Raw genomic sequence first — 20,302 nt, 5'->3', positions numbered from 1 at the left:
ATTGTTATTGTATGTAATGCAAATACATTTTTAAGTATTGCTTAGGCATATTTTTGGGGTGACTGTACAGTATTTCAAAGATTGATTTCATGTCATTATCCAGTAGATGGAGCCACACAACAGATAGAGAAAGAGAGAGAGAGCTCCAGAAAGTAAAGCACTAGAACGGTTTGTCATTGTAATGAGTGTAAATGGCACAATTCAGTGTATTTTTGAATATATGTATCTAGATTAGTGAATCCTTTGCTATATTTGTTGTTTATGCTTAAGAAAGATATGCTTTGTTAATATTTAATTCAGGTACTATAAATCATAAAATTGAGGCAATGTCTTTAAATAAGCTTCCCACTGGTGTATTTAGTTTGGAGAGAATAATATTTGGATACTACTATTTAAAAAAAATATAGAAGGGTTGAAAATATTTAAATAGAGAGAAAATCGCCTATTGTTGCCTAGTTTCTTTAATCTGTTTAGCTGAACATAGAAAATAAGCCACTTCGTACTTTGTTTTTATTTATTAATTCATTTTCTTTTCGGCTTAGTCCCTTTATTAATCTGGGGTCGCCACAGCGAAATGAACTGCCAACTTATCTAGCATTTGCAGCGGATGCCTTTCCAGCTGCTACCCATCACAGGGAAACACCCATACACACTCATTCACACACATACACTATGGACAATTTAGCCTACCCAATTCACCTGTACCACAAGTCTTTGGACTGTGGGGTAAACCGGAGCATGAATGTGTATCCACGCAAAGAGAGCTAAACGCGTGCAGAACGTCTGATTTATTTTTTTCTAAGCACGAACACCAATGTTATTGCAGCGGCTCAAATCTGCCCCTACGAGTCTCAAGCGCTGTTTAGCACTTGCAAATCTACGTTTCGCGCTCTCGCTCTTCTGGTGCAAAAGTGACTTGTGTATCTGCCAACCAAAACATGGGCTCTTAGAGAAATTCAGCCAATCAGAAGAGGTGATGACATCCTGAAAGCAGCAGTCCAGTAAAGGTACGTTTTCATTACTTCTTATTATAAAACCACGTATAGTTTGTTGTTAGTTTAAATATAACTATGTTAATGATCGGTATTCATAGCTAGGATAGCAATTCTTGTTTTACGAAAGGTAACGTGGCTAGCTTACCTCTAATGTCAAGTTCGCTTTTCAGTCTTCTCACATAATACAACCCTGTAAATAAACTATTTAACTCATAGGCTATATTGGGCCTAGAAAAATGGCAGACTAGGGTGCGTCTAATGCATTAAGGTGAAGTTGGTTTTATAGACTTTCTCTTTAATAATATAATTTAAGAAAAATAGTATTTTCAAATTCTTTATAGGGAAATCATAGCAGCCAATGACTATCAAAATACAGCACTGTCCACAATCAATTAAATTGTGCTAATGTTGTTTTGAAGTCATTCAGACCGAATTTTTAAAGTACCACGGTAAACAATATAGGGACCATTAAAATGTTTAAATGTACAAATATAAAACCAGCTTTATTTTAATGACCAATGCTACCATGTTTTTATGATTAATTTTACACTCTAAAAACATTTAATTTTACTAAACATTTTAGCCAAGAATGCATTGCTAGCTCACCCCAACACTTTCAATAATGATGTGGACAATTATTTAAGTAAATCTACATGAATTGTCACTAGACAATGTATCTTATTTTCCTAAATTTCTGTTAAAGAATGGAAATGCATACATTATTGAAAGTATTATCATTATTTATTGAAAACAAACAGAAACATTATTATTAAATTATTATGAATATTATTAAAAGAATGAATATGAGTAATCATGACAAATAAATACAAGTCAACAACACATGAAACTAAATACAAGTCAACAACACATGAAACTAAATCCAAGTCAACAACACATAAAACCAAGCTTTATTCTAATAGAGATGTATTACAGACAGAAGCCTATGTTTTGCTGTATCTCCACACAGCTGGGCCAGTTCTGCAGATGATCAGAGGGACTTCGCCATCATCACATCCCTCGTTGCTGCAGTCAGACTGAAACAGGATGGGGATACATGGCAGTCCATGCCCGAGATACGAATGATGAAGAGACCACAGCAACATCTGGCCCAGATGAGGACACAGAGCCGGGTGGACTGATTCAGGGTCTTGTTCCCTGCGCTACAGGAGAACAGGGGTGCCCAAACTCAGTCCAGAACTGCTGCTGTCTTGCAGAGTTTAATTGAAGTTGACTCTAAACTCTCCAGGACACCAGTCCTCCAAGACTGAGTTTGGGCACCCCTGAACTACAGCATTTCCAGGATGCTGCTGTGGACTTCTTTACCCTCACCACACACACCAACCTGCAGCTATTTCAGATCATTCAAAACATAAAAAACATTAAAAACAAAGTAATTTTACTGCACAATGTGTCATTTGATTTGACACTAGTGCTAGTAATAAAATAATCTTACCGCTTATTTTGGATTCTTTTTTCCACAAATGTGTTAGTTTCCTTGTCTACAGGTCCAGCTCCATCACAACAGCTCTGCAGAAAAAGCACACACACCAGCAATCAGAAAGCTGTTGTATTTGAAAATACAATAACTAATAATAAATAGCAAATGTAAAAGATGCTTTCTTAATTTCTGTACTGTATTCAATAAAGGCCTCCCTGTAACATCGAGACTAGAATGAATCACCTCTGGGATTTATTTATATGCTCAAATAATATGTGTGTAGTTGCTGATGTAACACAAACCTTTCTCATTGATCAACTATACTGATGCACAGTTTAAACAAATTAGCCTTTAGTCTTATTTATTAAAATTACATGTATCTAATTTAAACAATAATGATAACAGATTCTACATCAGCCCAAATACATCACTCACTCAGATGTCTGTTTAGGCTTGTGATCTTCAATACTTCACATATTTTTCTGTCAGACATTTGATAATAATCTTTTTTACTTTTGAAACGTTACTTTATATGTGCTTACTGGAGACCCTAACATTACATAATCAACATTTACAGCAATATAAAATAGACTATAAAGCCTCTTTACACCCTCAGCAATTCTACAGTGCACTGTACAGTAGCTCAACAAACGCGAGTTTAACACAAGGAACTGTCTTTGGTTTAATACTCACATTTCAAACCGCCCTCTTTCTCCTTCAGGCCTTATGCTGTGGCTTCCTGGAGTAGAAAGGTATCCATCCGGCGTACTTTTTTATGGTTACTAAAGTTTCAAACGTACTCCTTTCTTTAGGCATGTTTGCTCCTATGAGTATATATTTAAGCAGGCATTTTCGAGGCATTATTGGCTGAATTTCTCTGAGAGCCTACGTTTTGGTTGGCAGGTACACAAGTCACTTTTGCACCAAATATCACATATCATTTGCAAGTGCTAAACAGCGCTTGAGACTTGTAGGGGCAGATTTGAGCCGCTGCAGTAACAAATTGGTGTTCGTGCTTAGAAAAAAATAAATCAGACTTTCTACACACATTCTAATCTACAGGTGTGCAAGTTTTGTCTGTGACTTCACATTTCTGGATGCAGGTGTGTGAATGTGTTTTGCACCATACTCACTGCAACAACAGTAGCAAAGAACATGAGCGGATGAGTTTCTGTATTTGTGATTTGTCTGATGGGATTTGTGCACCTGCACTTAAGAATTTGAAAAGGTGTAAATGTTGCGTTGTGTTTGTTGGAGACAAAAAAATATCTATACACTTGCAAATTTGCTCCGTAAGTACAAATTTGCTGATACACATTTGCAAATTTGCTCTCCGAGTACAAATTTACTGATACACATTTGTGGCTATTATTTACAACTACAAATTACACTTTTACAGCTGCTTGGGAGTTTTGCACCAAAAATACCTTCATAGTCCTGTTCCACTACTAAACCTTTACTTACAGATATATCACACACAATCTTGCTGCCATTGTGTCTCTAGTGTACATGAATGTCCAGAAGTATCAGATCATGCTAAGTTGAAGAACAATGCAATAGAACAGATCCGCCAATAACACCCTCTACTTTGACCTGATGAGAGCCTGAAATGCCAGAAATATATTTACTGAAATCATACAGTGTATGGTATACATTTAGAGTTTAATTGTGTTTGTGCTTACCTCGATATGTCAGCACTGCAAAGACACAGATGAAGCGGAATCTGCAGAAACAGGACCAAAAGATGCACTGTAATGTTCTGTACATCCAGCATTTACCATTTTAATTTACATTCCTGTTCTGCATGCATTTTCTATAATAATTGTAATATTTGAGTAACAAGTATGTACAAATCTATCCAAACACATGTTTGGGATATCCTTATGTTCTTGTTTATTTTTTGCATTGTGTTTTTGTCTTGCTCATAGTCAATTTGTCAGTTCTTTGAATTGACACACAGTACTTATTTTATACCATTAATATATTAGTATATATTCTAAATTATTTCTTGAACAATGTAATGTTTCTTAAAAAAATGTATGATCAATTAGACATGACAGCTATGTTTTTAGTTCATTGTAACTTATTAAACTAAGTTAATCATGTTCTAACTTAATTTTATGAGTTACACGAGCTGTTTTAGGTATGTTTAACATGATATAAGTTCAATGGACTCTTAAGGTTAATTTGATTCAGCTTAAAAATTTGAGGCAGCCAGGATTTTTTACAGGCTTGGTGAGATTTACAGAGCGGGAGATCTTCTCATCCAGCACCAGCTAGCTAGCTGCCGGCAATAATTAACAATATTTATCATCCCCCTTTTTTTACAATCACTTATAAAACATTTTCAATACTTTTAATAAATTTGTAAAACTTTTAACGCTTTTAACGTTTTTTAAGCACAACCTCTGTCTGACTATAGAATTAACACATTTCTTGTTGCTCTGTCACAAAGAGTAGTTTTAACACATATTTAAAATACAGTTTTGTGCTCACATGGCATTGGTATCACACAATGTTCGTTTGCGGTTGATAAAAAAAGAGAAAAAAAGTTCTCCTTTTGTCAGCATAAGCAAGCACTCCATAGAGTAGCGGAAAACTTCATTCAAACTACGTTTCCTTAAGCATTTATCCTGCATACCTGATCCTCATCCTGGCCCAATAAGATCAGTTTATGTTCGGTTTAAATATTTGTTGCACACAATTTCTTGTGAAATTAATAAACGTATTTTTTAGTAATAATAAAAACTTTCACTCTTTTGCTTCTGCCTCGTGTCGCACAGACATGACGTCAGATAGACGTCAGAGTAGCATTGTTATACTTCTGTGAAACATACTTCTTAAAACTGCATTTTCTCTATTATTAATATCAAACATATTTGTGATCACAGTTATATCATTATATCTGTAGTCATATAAAGCATATTTCTATGCCTTCTGCAAAAAAAGTGACAAATGATTGGTTGTACTCCTTTAGAATCTTTTAGACTACACAGGCGTAAAGTATTTTACACAGTAAAAAACACTTCTTTAAGGGCCTAATTGACAAGCAATGGTGCACCGACTCACACTGAGTTCTGTATTTTGTTGTCCATTGTGAAATGACTGATTGAAAGAGCTTATATACTTGTTTGCAATTTGCTTTTTGGCATGGTGAAAGCCTATCTTAAACACAATGTGTCATTTTTACCATGAATGGCACTGCTTGTGTTAACTGTTTTGAAAATGTTGAGTTTTAGTTGACGACTTGATCAAAGCAATCAAGACAAACTGTAATTTCAGATCTGTTTTATTTTACTAGAAAACAATGTCTTCATAATCCAGCTTAACATTCACTGTAAAAAATGGCAGGGTTCCACACAATTCATTCATGTTGTCCCAACACAAATTGATTAAATTAACTTAACACTTTTAACAAATGTATGTGGATTGATCATAAAAAAATTAAGTTGTCCCAATGAAGAATTGTGTTGTTCAGCTTATTTTAAATGAGTAGTTTGAACGAGCAAAAATAAATGTGTTGTAATACCTAGATCATACCCACACCATTACACAAATACACATGAACAAGCACACACACACACACACACACACACACACACACACACACACACAAACAAATGAACAAAACAAAAGTAAAAGTATTTTCAGCAGTTAGCTGTAGGCATCTTTATGTCTAAACTGAAATAAGCAGATAATTAAATGAGTTAATGACTTACATGAATATGAGATTGAAGCTTCCTTTCTTCGAGTCCTCTGAGAAAACATTGTATTCTGGATCCTGAAATCAAACATTTCTCTGAATACATTTTTGGTTGAGACTAAGGCTAAGGAAGACTAAGGAAGTGCTTTGATGAAATTGTGTCGTTCTAGAAATAGGAATTGAGTCAGCTAACTCGCCACCCTTTGTAACCACACAGATTGAGTTGTTGTTTAACTGATGTGTAGAAACTAAAACCAACACAGTAGAACTAAATAACCAGAAGGAATATATTAATAGCATGATGCACAGTCACTTAAAATTGATAGAGTTATACATGAACAAAAAACATCCAAATACCCCTTTTGTCTGCTTGTAAGCCAAGATAGGGGTTTTTATCTTGAAGATTCTTGATCAGATGGCTTGTTGTAATCATATAGAGACACAGTTTTAAAGTATTAAGTACATCTTCATTTGGCAGACCTGTCGAGAATGAAATGGGAAGAGCAAAAGTCCTAAACAATTATCAATTTCTCTTTTAGTCTTTGGTTCTTTTGTAGGCCTATTAACATATAGTTATGGCTGTGTGTTGCTTCATTCAACTGAACTTATCAATTTTTATAACAACACTTTTCTTTTTGTGTGTAGCTACATTTATCTTTTCTCAATTATACTGGAAAAGTATATTTCAAACACCTGAAGTTAAGAGATCCATTTGGGGTAAAAATATGCTATTCATTTTGCCTTGGTTTAGTCCTTTATTACAGTTTTTTTACAATCGATATGACAGTTTTTTCAATACATTTAACAAGTTTCCCAAACACTTAACGCACCAACACACCTAAAACACACAATTGGCATCCTTGTAACAATCACACATTATAAACTAAACCCCAACACTAATTTTCAGAATACAATAATAAACTAACACAATACACTATGTCTAACAAAACACTTTAAACATGATTTAAAATCAAATAATTATTCAAAACATCAACACATGTTCTCTTCCAACAGGAACATTTAGTCAACCATAACACATTGACAAAAAACACTATCATCAGCTAAAATAACAGAAACTGCATTATTTTATGTGTCAGGCCTGCCCTTATATTTGAAGCCTCTCTACATTTTTGTTTTGTTGGATTTAGTAAATGCATGCATTTTGTTTCTTTTGCTGCAGAAATTCAATACAAAATAATTGATGACCATATCAGAATAGCTTTATAAAATGTAGTTTATGTAAAAAAATTAAATACAGACACAGATTTGCTGTAGTACAGACTTAATTTGCGAAAGGACATTACTGCAAGACATACACACAGAAAAAGCACCGCAAATATATATATAAAAAACTAAGTAATCTTTTGCATTAGGCCAAAATGAATAAGTAATCTTCTGCAAAAGGCTGACATAAAGTGTGCAACGTTTCGAGGCACACGGCTTTTCATCAGACAGTCACTGAAGAGAATGAAGCAGATAAGATTCTTTATCTATAGCAAATTATGATTAAACAAGCACTAAAATTAACAGTAGTACAGCTAACACAAAGTTAAGCGATGCTTTCCCTGCACTCTCTTCTCCTGTGTCTTTTACTTGGTTTTCTGGTGGATTGGATCTTGATTCTACAACACAAAAGCATAGAAAACCAAAAGTTAGTAAAACAATTATTCAGATATGAACTTTTAAAATTGAAATCATGCATTATTCAGCCCCCTTTACATACCATTGACAGTCAACTGGACAGTCTCTATAATCGAATAATTGGTGCATGTGATGAAGCAGGTGTATATTCCTGCATCACTGTACTGAAGCTTGTTGATTTTGATCGAGCCGTTTCCTGAGTTGTATTGATCAGGGAAGGACTCAACTCTGTTCTTGTAGCGCTGGTTCTGATCTTGTACCGAATCTACACCTTTAATAATGTCCCACACAATCTCACAATCATTATGTCTCCAGTGGATGTTACTGTCTTGAAGTTGAAGAAAGTGTTTAGTGGAAGAAAACTGCAGGACCACAGAACCACCAATAACTTCATTGACTGAGGTCTGAAGAGATGCTGAAATGATAGAAATGTTAATCGTAAGAGTACAGTTTAATATTTAAGCATCCGTCATTCACTGTAAACCTTAATTTGTTCATTTGCTCACCTTTTTTAATCAGCACCGCCAGGACAAAGATAAAGCAACTGCAAGATCTGAACACAAAAAAGTACATTATGAGTAAATTGAGCAGAGACAGCGATTATTCTTACATTTAATACAATTTTACTTTATTCAATAGTTCAGTCTTCACTCTTCAATAAACGCTATAGGCTAGCAGATGGGAATCATTCATTTTATATTCATATTGTTGATATTACAATAACCATATGCAATTCAAATCAGTTGAAATAACAAAAAGATGCCAGGTCTTCAGACATGTTAATATGCATTTTTAGAGAACATAATACCAATGTTATATCTCAGATGAGTTAATAAATTAATAATTTATAAAAGCAAATCAATTCTCAATAACTAATGTTATTTTGACACACTGTCATTTTCTGAAGGGAGACGTGCTTCAAATGTAAATATTTTTTCTTTAAATTAGGGAAGAATTATTATCTGATCTTAACAGCATCAAAAAAAAAAACATTTTACTCAAACACATATCTGGGAAACCTGCTAGATGTTACGTAAAAACCACTGAAGATCAACACTGAAGTTTGCTCATCTTTTAACCTCGTTTAGTAATCTATTATTCAAATACAATAATAAAAAAAATCAGCTATTATTATGACATGAACATTTAATATCATCACATTTAATATGAAATATGGGATCTCATATAAGTACATTAAAAGTGTTTTCATGATGTGTCATCAATGTAACAATGCCACTGAACTAAACAAAACTGCTGAACACAATCACTTATCATCACATTTAAGGCTAGGAAAAAGTACTAAAGACTGGTGAAACTTCTAACAAATCAAGCAAAAGAGAGGCTATTAAATTCAGTTAGTCAAAATATTACACCTTTTCCTGCTTACTAAGTCCTTCCCTATAAGATAAATCAGCTTATACAATATTTTTCCGTGGTTTAGACTGCATAAACGCATTCAATGGTAGGCCTACATTAACTGCACAGACTGGTAACTGACCAAACCAGACCAAATCTACAAAACTACTAAACTAAAATAACTATATTAGCTATTAGTTTTGTTTAATAGCACACTGGCTGAAGCATTATACATGCTAAGCTCATAGGTAAACAGTAAATAATCAACTAAGTTGACTCGTCTACTAGCTAATGCTAACTGCTAACAAGTAAACCAAAACAACAATTACAGCAGAAACAACCTGCACATAACTGTGATTATTAATGGATCATTAATAAATCAATTAATCTATAATGCCTGAAAGGCTTCCCTTTTTAAGTTTAAATGAAGCATCTGACCACCGAAACACATATATAACGGTACAAGCATGCAAACTTTTTCAAGCCATCATTGGTGAGAAATAAACACAAGTTTGTTCAGAATCCATCAATACCTGATATTCATGGTAAATTTGTTTTAAAATCCTGTGTACAAAAATACTTCAACAGCGTATCTGGAGCCTTTTGGATTAGTTTATCAGAAATACAGGACGTTGGCATCAAACTAGCAATTGTTAGCATAGCAAGCACGTCACAGAGTAGCGAAAAACTTTGTCATCAAACAGCGTTTCTGTAAGAGTTTATCATACATACCCAATTCTCATCATAGATCAATATGATTAGTTTATGTTCTGTTTAAATGTATATTGAACATCAACTCTGATTTTTACCCCTCTGCTTCCGCCCTCGTGGCAAATGGGCACGACGTCAGCAATATTATCATGACGTAGCAATATTATACTTTTGTAAATTTACTTATTATAACAATGTACTGTATTTTCTCTATTATTAATATCAAATATATTTGTTATCACAATTATACAGTAAATATCTTAAAGTCAAATCTTAAATAAAGTCATCTTTCTGTGCTTTCAGCAAAAGACATGACAAAAGATTGGTTGTACCTCTATAGTTGTAAGCCTAGTTGTAAGTCTTTGGATCAACACACACACAGGTTTTTTTTTTTGTTTGGTTGTTTGTTTGTTTGTTTGTTTTTTGAGATTCATGAGAACTACTCAGACATAATGCATTTTATACAGCAAAATAATAAAAAAAAACATCTAATAAATTTCTTTACCCTAGCCCTAAACCCAACCCTGACAGAAAACCTGTGGCAAAAGTTGAAGGCGAAAATTCCCTATGAAGTTTAGAGCTGTTTTAATCTATGAGAACACAATGTCTTCATAATTTACCTTAATATTGTAATACCTAGGTTATATCCATGCCATTATACAAATACACATAAACAAGCACACAGACATGCACACACACACACAAACAAGAAAACACAAGTAAAAATAGGTTAAATGAGGTAATGTGACTTACGTGAATATGAGAATGAAGCTACATTTCTTCGACTCCTCTGAGAAAGGATTGTATTCTGGATCCTGAATTCAAACGTTTCTCTAAATAAATTCTTGTATATTCCTCTTTTTTTTAATCAGTGAGACTAAAGATAGTAAAACTAAACTGCTTTGATGAAATTATGGTCTAAAGAATTTGAAACAAACAGGACATGATGTGCCGCTCTTTGTAAATACAGAGTCTGGGTTTATTAACTGACGTTTCATGCTTCGTTACAGAAACCAAAATTAAAATCAACACTCTAGAACCAACATCAAACACATTCAATACAAAGTGATTAAATGAACAAAAACACATACCACTTTTTTCCTGCTTGTGAGATGAGAGAGGCGTTTAGATCTTGAAGATTCTTGATCAGATGGCTGAAATGGGAAGAGCAAAAGTCCTAAACAATTATTAATTTCTCTTTGATTGTTTGTAGGCAAATTAGCATATGTGTATTGCTTCATTCGAGACTTTTCATTTGTGCGTATACTTATCTTTTCTCAATTATACTCGAGAAGAAATGAGATAAGGACTTGAGATGTAGAGAGGGTTATTTGTAGGACTAACCAAAACTGCTCTAGTGGCAAACACAGGGTTGAAAAAATGCTGAGAAAAGCGGAACATAATCAGTCACATCAGCTAACAAAATAGGACAGGACTGAGGGCTTTTGCACAAAACAAGTTGAAGAAACTTTGGGCTGCAGAGTAAGTTTTGGGTTGACAAAAACTAACAAATCCAATTTGGTTAAGATGTTTCACAATGCTTGACAATTATATGTGTATAGTATATGCATAAACATTAATTCTAAACCACATGCAGCTGGAAGTGTGACACACTTAAAGCAAATATTATTATATCCATGCAAATCTATCATCTGATTTTCATAATGTAGATTCACCAACAGCTCAAAAACATATTTAAAGCTTTATATAATAAAACTAATTTATTTGTGAATGTTTAAATGTGTGTTTTAATTTAAAGCCATTACTAATGTTAATTGACAATTCATGTCTATTTTAATATATAATATTCAAAGATAATATAATTATAATAATATAATAATTAAATAATAATAATTCATATAAGATAAATCAATTATTAGCAACAAAAGACAATTTTAACAAAAAATGCTTTTGCATAAAAGGTTATAATTTGGGACAAAAAAGATTTAGGCTCAAAAAAGAATAGGATATCATTGTGGATACGTACCTTTTGTATACATTTCTGGAGAGCGCAAATTATGTAGCCAGAGGTACATATGACTGCATTTCACCTTTAAAGCGAACACTGTGGGGCGGTATGACGCCGCTGGCTTATGTTCCTTTTTGAGCTACCAGCTGACCACTTACCTCCATGTGGATGACTTTTCCGCTGTAACCAATTTGCCCAGTGACTTGGAGGCGGAGCAGAGTTGACCGTAATTCGGGGTTTGAGTCCGGCAAAGAACATTTCCAAAATGCAAGTAAAACGAAAGGCAAAAAATAAAATAAACAAGTAAATAACAGGGTGAGAATGAGGTAAGATCTGATAATGTGGTAAAATCAGGCAGCCATGAGGGCTTTTCTTTTTATAGATTGCTTTAGAAAACGCTGTTGGTTCATTTTAGGAAAGGCAGTGGGCGGGTCAATCATCGCTTTTAAAAACACTATCAATTGAGTTTAGAGCAAAGGGTGGGTCAGGTATCAGTAGGTCAGTCATTCAACAGCGGCCTCTAGTGGATTATTGTGAGAAGAATAGGCGCAAGTTGTACTAGCTATAGAAATTTGATTTCTCAAAAAGTGTACACAGTGGCCTCTGGTGGATTTGCAATAACAAAAACTGCAAAGAAAAAAAGAAAAAAATGTACCTTGTGAGGCGTATTTCGTGGTCTCAAGAAATGTATACAGGGGTACGTATCCACAATGAGCCTGGGTTGAAAAAGATGCTCGAGGATTGAGACTGCTTTATTGCATCACATATATATCATTTACTTAAAGCTGAAAGGTCCAGTTTGGGTTTGCGATTTCTAATCCAGAATAAATCCTGCTCAGGAGCAGTGGCACAAGTTTCTGTAGTGATGAAAGTCAGTTTTAAAAAAAATAATATCAACCCAACTTCTGGAGAAAAGTGAAAACCTGAACCTACCAGGGTAAAAACCTAAATCGGCTCTTTGAAGGCATTTAATTATTGCTTGGGACAGTTCAATAATTGTTAGATATTTCTGGGGACCCATCACCTCTATCCATGCTATTGCTCCCCCAGATTTCGCTTTGTGTGTTTTTATAAAATTTAAGATTCTTGTAAGCTTAGTTTGTTGATTTGGTTTTAGTTTTTAAACACACTCAAATCCGCTCTATAAACCCAGTCCTTTACACTTTACATGAGTGAGCTCTTGGCAGGCTATTTCTGTCTTGATGGGATTATTTGGAGTTCTTGGTATTTGTGTAATGATGCATCACACAGATTAGGATCCATTTGCAGGCTTCTATTAATATCGTGGTCAAACAGGCATAGGTCAGAGGCTGGCATACACAATGTAGCAGGATAAGCAAGATCGTAGTCAAACTACAGGGCTGGCAGCAAACAAGCAGCAAACAAGACCAGAATAACCAGTCCAAAAGGTAGGCAGCAAACAGTCACAAATGGTAGGAGGGAAAGGTCCCAACAGGAAGACAATGCACTGTATAAACACTAATAATTGTAAAAAATAGAAGAACAAGAGCAAGCAAAATGTGAAACAGTCTGCTCAAATAGACCGGTAGATAGTTCTCAGATAGACCGGTAATCAGTACTGCCATGGGGTTGATGGGAAATGTAGTGAAAAGTGAGTTATGAAGGAGTCAATATTCGGGTGAGGGCGCCCTCCGCTGGTCAAAGGGGGACAGAGTTTGGTACAAGTAAAAGGTAAATGATGACAGAATTTAAATTTTGGGGTGAACTGTCCCTTTATGACTAGGTCAAGCGTCTGTTCTTTGTACATGGATTATTCAATTACTTAGATTTAATTATTGTTGTTGTTGTTGTTGTTTTAACTAAATTCAGGATAGTTTTGTTCTTCATAACTCATCCATGTTGTCTGGAAGCTCAAACCTGCTCAGGGACAGCTTAGTTCATATGATTACATTGTGTCATTTCAAGCAAAAGTGATGAAAGTCTGTAACTGTTGATATTTTCTTGCAATGATCAATTTGGGGAAATTAACTCTAGTATATTCAAATAATTCAAAACTGTTACATATGTAATCTACACTGAAATAAAGGTATCCTACGGAAACTGAAAAGTGGAGGTACCTTTTCAGGTGTACTTTTTAGTGACTAATACATAAACTTTAGGCTCTAATATATACTTTTAAGATACCAATATGGACCTTTTAGATTCAATCGCGTACTTTGATCCCTCGGCTATATGTTCTGAGTGTTTATGTAAATAGATATGGTCAATATTAGGTGAGGTGCTGACAAGTACTTCAAACTGAGAGACCAGTGGGAGACTCGGAAGATTAAAGACCCCGTTACGCCTATAAAAATAACAATGACAATGAATATAATTCTAGCTATTTGCATCAACACCAGCAAATACAATTGATGTGCCCATGCGCTGCAGTGTCAAATGAAATTAAAATAGATGTATATGATTTGGGATCTGGATCGGGAGTGGATATTAGTGCTGGGCGATTAATTGAAATTATATTACAAACTCAGTTGAGCAAAGCTGCAATGGGGTATTTGCACACTGACTTTTAATTTCAGTCAGCCAGCCCTATAGGCCAGCCCAAGGGCTTCCATTGTCATCCTATACAAAATCGCCACATTTAAGATCTGATTTCTTTCAAAAAACAGCAATCTTCACTGCTTGACTGAGATACGATATAAAATGGGTATCAGACCAAACAAGAAGCACTGCATTAAATTATAGTTTTCCACGCCATGTCTTTGATATATAGATCGCCGCCTGCGTTTAAACGGTCTTTTGTCTCTTGTTACGCTTTAGCAACCAAATGAATGCTTAAGTCTGTTTAACTGACTATATTTGAATTACATTGCAACATCGATGCTGTAAAAGGAACCTTACAAAACTGAAAACAGTCACATAAATCTTTCACCGGAAGTTCATCAGTGGCTGAAAAACACTGGCTGTGCATATAGCCCATTGTCACACACATCTTGTCATGAAAACAGCTGTGTGATCAGTAATAAATCTCCTTCAAAGGCCAGAGGGTGACCTTGTGCAAACACTAACAAAGAAGATAACCAGGAAATTCTCATAGTATTGCATTATAAACACAAGATTTAACTGCTATTATTGATTTAGGGTAACGAATAGTGACTAACATTGATTTTAAACACTTGAAGTTATGAAATCCATTTGGGCTAAACATATGTTATTGTAAGTGGTATTTTCATGTGCAGCATTTACTACACAGAGTCGTAGTTCAGAGAGAAGCTTTGCAAACAGCTGTCATTATCACAAATGTCATTTTTGTCTGATTAATGGAATTTTGCATAGCATATCTGTGAACTACAACTCTGTGTAGAATCTGCTGCTACGTATGCTAGGTTTTACTAGGACCAATTTTACTGACAAAAAAGAAATAAACAATTACCTTTGACACTTTTGATCACTCAGCCCTATATAGGGAATATTTTCCACAGAGCAGATGTCGAAGAATGATCTCTTGTTCTTCATAAACCTCTCCACAATTGTGGAAACAGTGTGCAAGTGTTGAAGTCATAAATTTCCCCAAAAATGAATGTTTCTTTATTCTGTTGAACAGATATTTTTAAGAAAGTTGAAAACCTGTAACTACTTTTTTTTTTATAGGAAAGACACATACAATGGAAGTCAGTGGTTTCAGCTTTTTTCTAAATATCTTTAGTGTTCAACAGAATAACGAAACACATAAAGGTTTGGAACATGTGGAGGATGAGTGAGGATGGAGGCATCTGCTGTGTAAAAACAATTGCTAGAGTAATTGGTGGTTCATTCCACTGTGGTGACCACTAATAGGCTGAAGGAAAGTGACTGTGTGAGAATTTTAAGTTGTGGGGAAATTCTCCCTTTTAATCAGCAGTTCCCACTTCTGGGTCTCTGGACCTCCCGTCCTGCACATTTTGTATGACATTTGTATGACATTTTATTTGACACACAAGGATCAGTTGATGGATCTAATCAGATGATCTGAATCAGGTGTGTTAACTAAGTAAGACATACAGAATGTGCAAGGTGAGGGTCCAGAGAACCAGAATTGAGAAGCACTGATTTAACTGAAGGTGTGCCCTAGCCCAGATCACTGAAGCTGGTGTGGTAAACTGGTCAGTATGTGGTGAGTAAGAAGACAGGGTCAGCATTTGGTTCTTGTGCTAGTAAAATTTATTTATCTCACAATTTACAGTTTAAAATAAATCAATAAAACTAAATCAATAAAAATGAGGAAAAACTACTTAAGATAATTTGCAGAAGACAGTTGGCAGAAGGGCTTCACACTCATGTAGAGCTCGCTGCATGTACAACAGTACAACAACACAGCAATTATACTCTTCACAAAACCAGAAATGGTGGCATCTCGGGTAAAAGGTTCCGATTGGTTAAAGCAAAGATAGACAATACTAAATAGGTACATCAATGCAGGGTTTCCTATCTTGTATCCAGATAAGGATGGAAACAGATCTTGGGTCAGGTCACCCACAGATTCTTCAGAGCTGATCCCAGACCCATAGAGTTGACCCCTCGGATGCAAGAGAACAATCTGTTACAAAAACTCGAGGTTGTTTCTTTGTACTGTCAGCTGTCTTATCAAACTGTTCAAAACTGGTACAATCAGCATTCAGGTTGCTATATTCCTACTACACAAAGTCCATCTAGTATAAAAAAGTAATCACTTTAAACAGAATTAACACATAAAAATAGCAAGTCACGCTACACATTATTAACACATAGCAATAACAATAGAAACAGGTGTTTCCAGTCATCAGGCCCTGCAGCTCCATTCAAGTGGTCTCCATGACCTATGACCTGTTTTGGTGACTCCTGAAAATAAAGTTCTGACAGACAAAGAGAGGGACAAAGATACTGAACCATTCTAATGTGTTAACTTTATTCATTAGTCAAAATCATTTCAATTAATAAATACTGATTCAAATAATCATATCAATAAAGTAATGAGAATAAGGATAAACGTTGATCTTTGCTGGGACGCATTTGAAGACCAAATCAATTTATATCTATGAAGAGCAGTCAGGGAATCACCATGATTTTCAAGCACCAGAGAAAACTGTAAAATAGTGAAAGTTTGTTTCTGTATTGTAAGGTTTCCTTCAGTCATGACAGAAGAGAATGAGGCAGCTTGGAGTCTTTACCTATATCAAATTATCATTAAACACACTCAACAATTAAAACGAATATTACAGCTAACACAAAGTTAAACGATGATTTCCCTGCATTCTCTTCTCCTGTGTCTTTTACTCTGGTGCTGGTGCTGGTACTCTGGTTCTCTGGTGGAGTGGATGCGTTTTCATGTTCTCCTGATTCTACAACACAAAAGCACAGAAAACGAAAATTTGGTCAAATGCTTCAGATGGCATATGAAGTTTTAAAATTGAAATCATGCATTATTCAGCCCCATTTACTCTACATACCAGTGACAGTAAGCTGGACAGTCTCTTCTTTACCATATTTAGGTTGTGTGATAAAGCAGGTGTATATTCCTGCATCACTGTACTGAAGCTTGATGATTTTAATCGAGCCATTTCCTGAGTTGTATTGATCAGGGAAAGACTCAACTCTGTTCTGGTAGCGCTCGTCCTGTTCTTGTACTGAATCTTCTCCTCCAATTATGTCCCACACAATCTCACGATCATTATGTCTCCAGTGAACATTAATATCTTGTAGATGAAGATCGTGTTTAAACTGCAGTACCACAGAACCACCAATAACACCACTGACTGAGGTCTGAGAAGATGCTGAAATGACATAAATGTTAATCGTAAGAGTACAGTTTAATATTTAAGCATCCGTAATTGACTGTAAACCTTAATTTGTTAATTTGCTCACCTTTTATAATCAGCTCTGCCAAGACAAAGAAAAAGCAACTGCAGGATCTGAACACAAAAAAGTACGTCATTTGTAATAAAGCAAAGACATTAATTTATTCTTCTTAAATGTAATACTTTTAAATAAATCCCTATCATCTATTTTGCATTTATATTGTGGCTATTATATCATACAGTAGATGTGCCAATCCAATTGATTAAAATTACAAAAAGATGTCATGGTCATATGCATTTTAGATGACATAATAACATAACACTTCAGATGAGTTTATAAATCAATAATTAATAACGGCAAATCAGTTGTCAATCACAAATGTCATTTTCTGGCGAGAGAATTGCTTTTTATTTGAGATTAGGAAGAAGCATTATTTTAGAAGATTTACAACTTTTTATCTGGTAAATCTGCTAGATGTTACTTGAAAACCATTGAACGTAAACAATTTTTTCTTTTAACATGTTTTAGTAATTCATTAAAAAACAATGATTCAGTAATTATTATGCCATGTCAATTAAATACCATTACATCTATTATGACATATGTTCATGGGCAATTAAATATGGCATTTTATATGTATATTTGCATTATTAATTAGCAATACTGGAGAGCAAAAAGTATATTTTGCTGATAAATTATGCTGAAAATGATCACTTATTGTCATGTTTTAGGCTATACTGTACTATACTATACTAGAGTACTAAAGACTGTCAAAAGCTATAACAAATCAAGCAGAAGAGATCCTATTCAATCCAATTCCTGCTTACTAAGTCCTAATTTTAACAGCAATCTAATTTCACAAGTAGGACATGTTCCTGGATTAACATCTATGTTGATCCTGGAACAACATTCCAATCAGCCAATCAAAATTAAGCAATACATTTACCGTTTATGTTGATTTATTAACATTCGTTCTACTGTATGTCTGGCTGAATCATTAGGCCCATCGATGATCCTACAAATGACATATGCTAAACTCTAAAATATTGGTACAGTTAAGCAGTAAATGGTCAACCTGTGAACCCTAAATTTAACCATAACAAGACTAGGTGAGTCAAACTACTGTTGACTTAAAATAAAGGAATTTTCACTATGAGATAGCGTCAATACAATGCTAATTGCTAATAAACCACAATCAATACAATTAAAATTACAACAATTACAGCAGAAACAACCTGCAGATAAATGTGGTCATTAATGAATTATTTATGAATCAATTACTCTTAAATGCCTGATCGACTTCCCTTATAGTTTAAATATCTAACAACTAAAACGCACAAATACCGTATGACGGTACAAGCAAGCAAACTTCCTCAAGCCATCATTGATGTGAACTAAACACAAGTGCATTCAGAATGCATTTAATTTACCTCATGTTTATGATGGTCAAATTTAGTTTTGACATATTACATACATAAATACTTTATAAATGACGGTGATAAACTCGTTCTTCAACAGTCTCCGCTTCTGGTTGTTGCGTGCATAACGGAAGTCAGACGCCAGACGTTAGTGACGAACAGTAACGCAAGTGAAATGTAAATTTTTTTTACTACATTTAAAACAACTGAGACAAGTAAAATTTCACAAACTCTGACATTTGATCTTCTATTTAATTTTCATTATTATTATCAAACATGTTTCTGATCAAAGTCATAAGTCTCCAATCATGTCTCAAATTTAGAGCATTAATAAACAACATGACAATCGCTATTATTCTTTTATCCATTGCTTAGAGTACAAAATCTAATGCTAGTTCAGAAAATAATTGTTTTCATAAATAATGATTCTAAAAACTAAGCTGGTCTTTTTAGCAGGCACTTAAATTAGTACTCAGACTTACCTGTGAATGTGTTTTAAGCTTCATTTTGTCGACTCCTTGTGGGAAAACACTGTATTCCTTTCCCTGAGCCGTACGTGAAAAATAGCTTGGGAAAAACATCTTTAATATTTCAGCTGTTTTGTGTCTTTAGAGCATCTAAAAAAATAGAATTTAAAACAACAACAAAATCCAGCTTAGATTCTGGTTTTCAAAAACTGATTTTTCATGAAGAATTTACATGTTTTCTTGTTCATATCTGAGCTCCGCATAGTTCCACTTTCCGTTGATCCTTCAAGCACACAGAGACTTTGATAATATCTCTTACAGTATGAGGAGGAGATTGGTCAGTGTCAGATAAAATTTCCAAATGAGACTGTCGTATGATTTACAGATTGCCAGACATGTGGGTGCAGGAATGTTGTTTCCATATACATCATCATTTTTTTGTTGTTGGTTGTTTTGTCAAAAGACAAATTTATTTTGTTCTATGGTTTCTTATGATTCTCTTTTACTGTGTTTAATTTTATCTAATTACTACAACATTTCCTGGGTTATGTCTTGATTTTATTAGGTATGGTTTTTCATTTTTCATGTCACACTGACAGAAATTATGCACCTTTTCATATCCTTACAGTTGGGCTACATCATTCTGACTCTTTTCATTCTGATTCTTTTGTGTTGGCTAATGTATACAGTCAAAAATTACTTTTGCTGCTTGCTCAAACTTTGTATTTAATATGAGTTGAACAACACAATTTTTACATTTTTGGGGGACAACTTAGTTGTTTTATGTTCAATCTACTAATATTTGTAAAAACGCTCAAGTTGACTGATTTAT

The 20,302-nt window shown here is 34.4% G+C and overlaps 1 protein-coding gene and 2 long non-coding RNA genes across 3 annotated transcripts; all 3 read right to left on the bottom strand.

Annotated features, from left to right (window-relative positions):
• Window positions 1–3,751: 3,751 nt before the first annotated feature.
• Window positions 3,752–6,241, bottom strand: LOC130216122 (uncharacterized). Its single transcript, XR_008835767.1, has 3 exons — window positions 6,153–6,241; window positions 4,116–4,156; window positions 3,752–4,037 (listed from the first exon to the last, which is right to left on the bottom strand). It is a non-coding gene; the product is annotated as an uncharacterized LOC130216122 (long non-coding RNA).
• A 677-nt stretch (window positions 6,242–6,918) lies between these two features.
• On the bottom strand, window positions 6,919–11,164 carry LOC130216279 (uncharacterized). The gene is made up of 5 exons (XM_056448177.1): window positions 10,936–11,164; window positions 10,598–10,659; window positions 8,284–8,330; window positions 7,860–8,192; window positions 6,919–7,758 (listed from the first exon to the last, which is right to left on the bottom strand). The coding sequence occupies exons 1-5, from the start codon at window positions 11,083–11,085 to the stop codon at window positions 7,643–7,645; spliced, it is 708 nt and encodes a 235-aa protein (XP_056304152.1). The 5' UTR covers window positions 11,086–11,164; the 3' UTR covers window positions 6,919–7,642.
• A 4,800-nt stretch (window positions 11,165–15,964) lies between these two features.
• LOC130216255 (uncharacterized) lies at window positions 15,965–19,804 on the bottom strand. Its single transcript, XR_008835778.1, has 4 exons — window positions 19,486–19,804; window positions 17,652–17,698; window positions 17,237–17,560; window positions 15,965–17,128 (listed from the first exon to the last, which is right to left on the bottom strand). It is a non-coding gene; the product is annotated as an uncharacterized LOC130216255 (long non-coding RNA).
• Between the last annotated feature and the right edge of the window lie 498 nt (window positions 19,805–20,302).

Source organism: Danio aesculapii, chromosome 22 (assembly GCF_903798145.1).
Source record: "Danio aesculapii chromosome 22, fDanAes4.1, whole genome shotgun sequence".
NCBI lineage: Eukaryota > Metazoa > Chordata > Actinopteri > Cypriniformes > Danionidae > Danio > Danio aesculapii.
This window is presented reverse-complemented; position numbering and strand designations above follow the sequence as displayed.

What these genes read in the sequence shown, in the direction of transcription:
- LOC130216279 (XM_056448177.1), bottom strand. Translation starts at nt 11,085, where the DNA reads ATGAAGCAATACACATATGCTAATTTGCCTACAAACAATCAAAGAGAA. An exon ending in TCACAAGCAGGAAAAAAGTG is followed by an intron (nt 10,660 to 10,935) that starts GTATGTGTTTTT and finishes GTTTGAATTCAG; the next exon opens with GATCCAGAATACAATCCTTT. An exon ending in AGCTTCATTCTCATATTCAC is followed by an intron (nt 8,331 to 10,597) that starts GTAAGTCACATT and finishes TTTTGTGTTCAG; the next exon opens with ATCTTGCAGTTGCTTTATCT.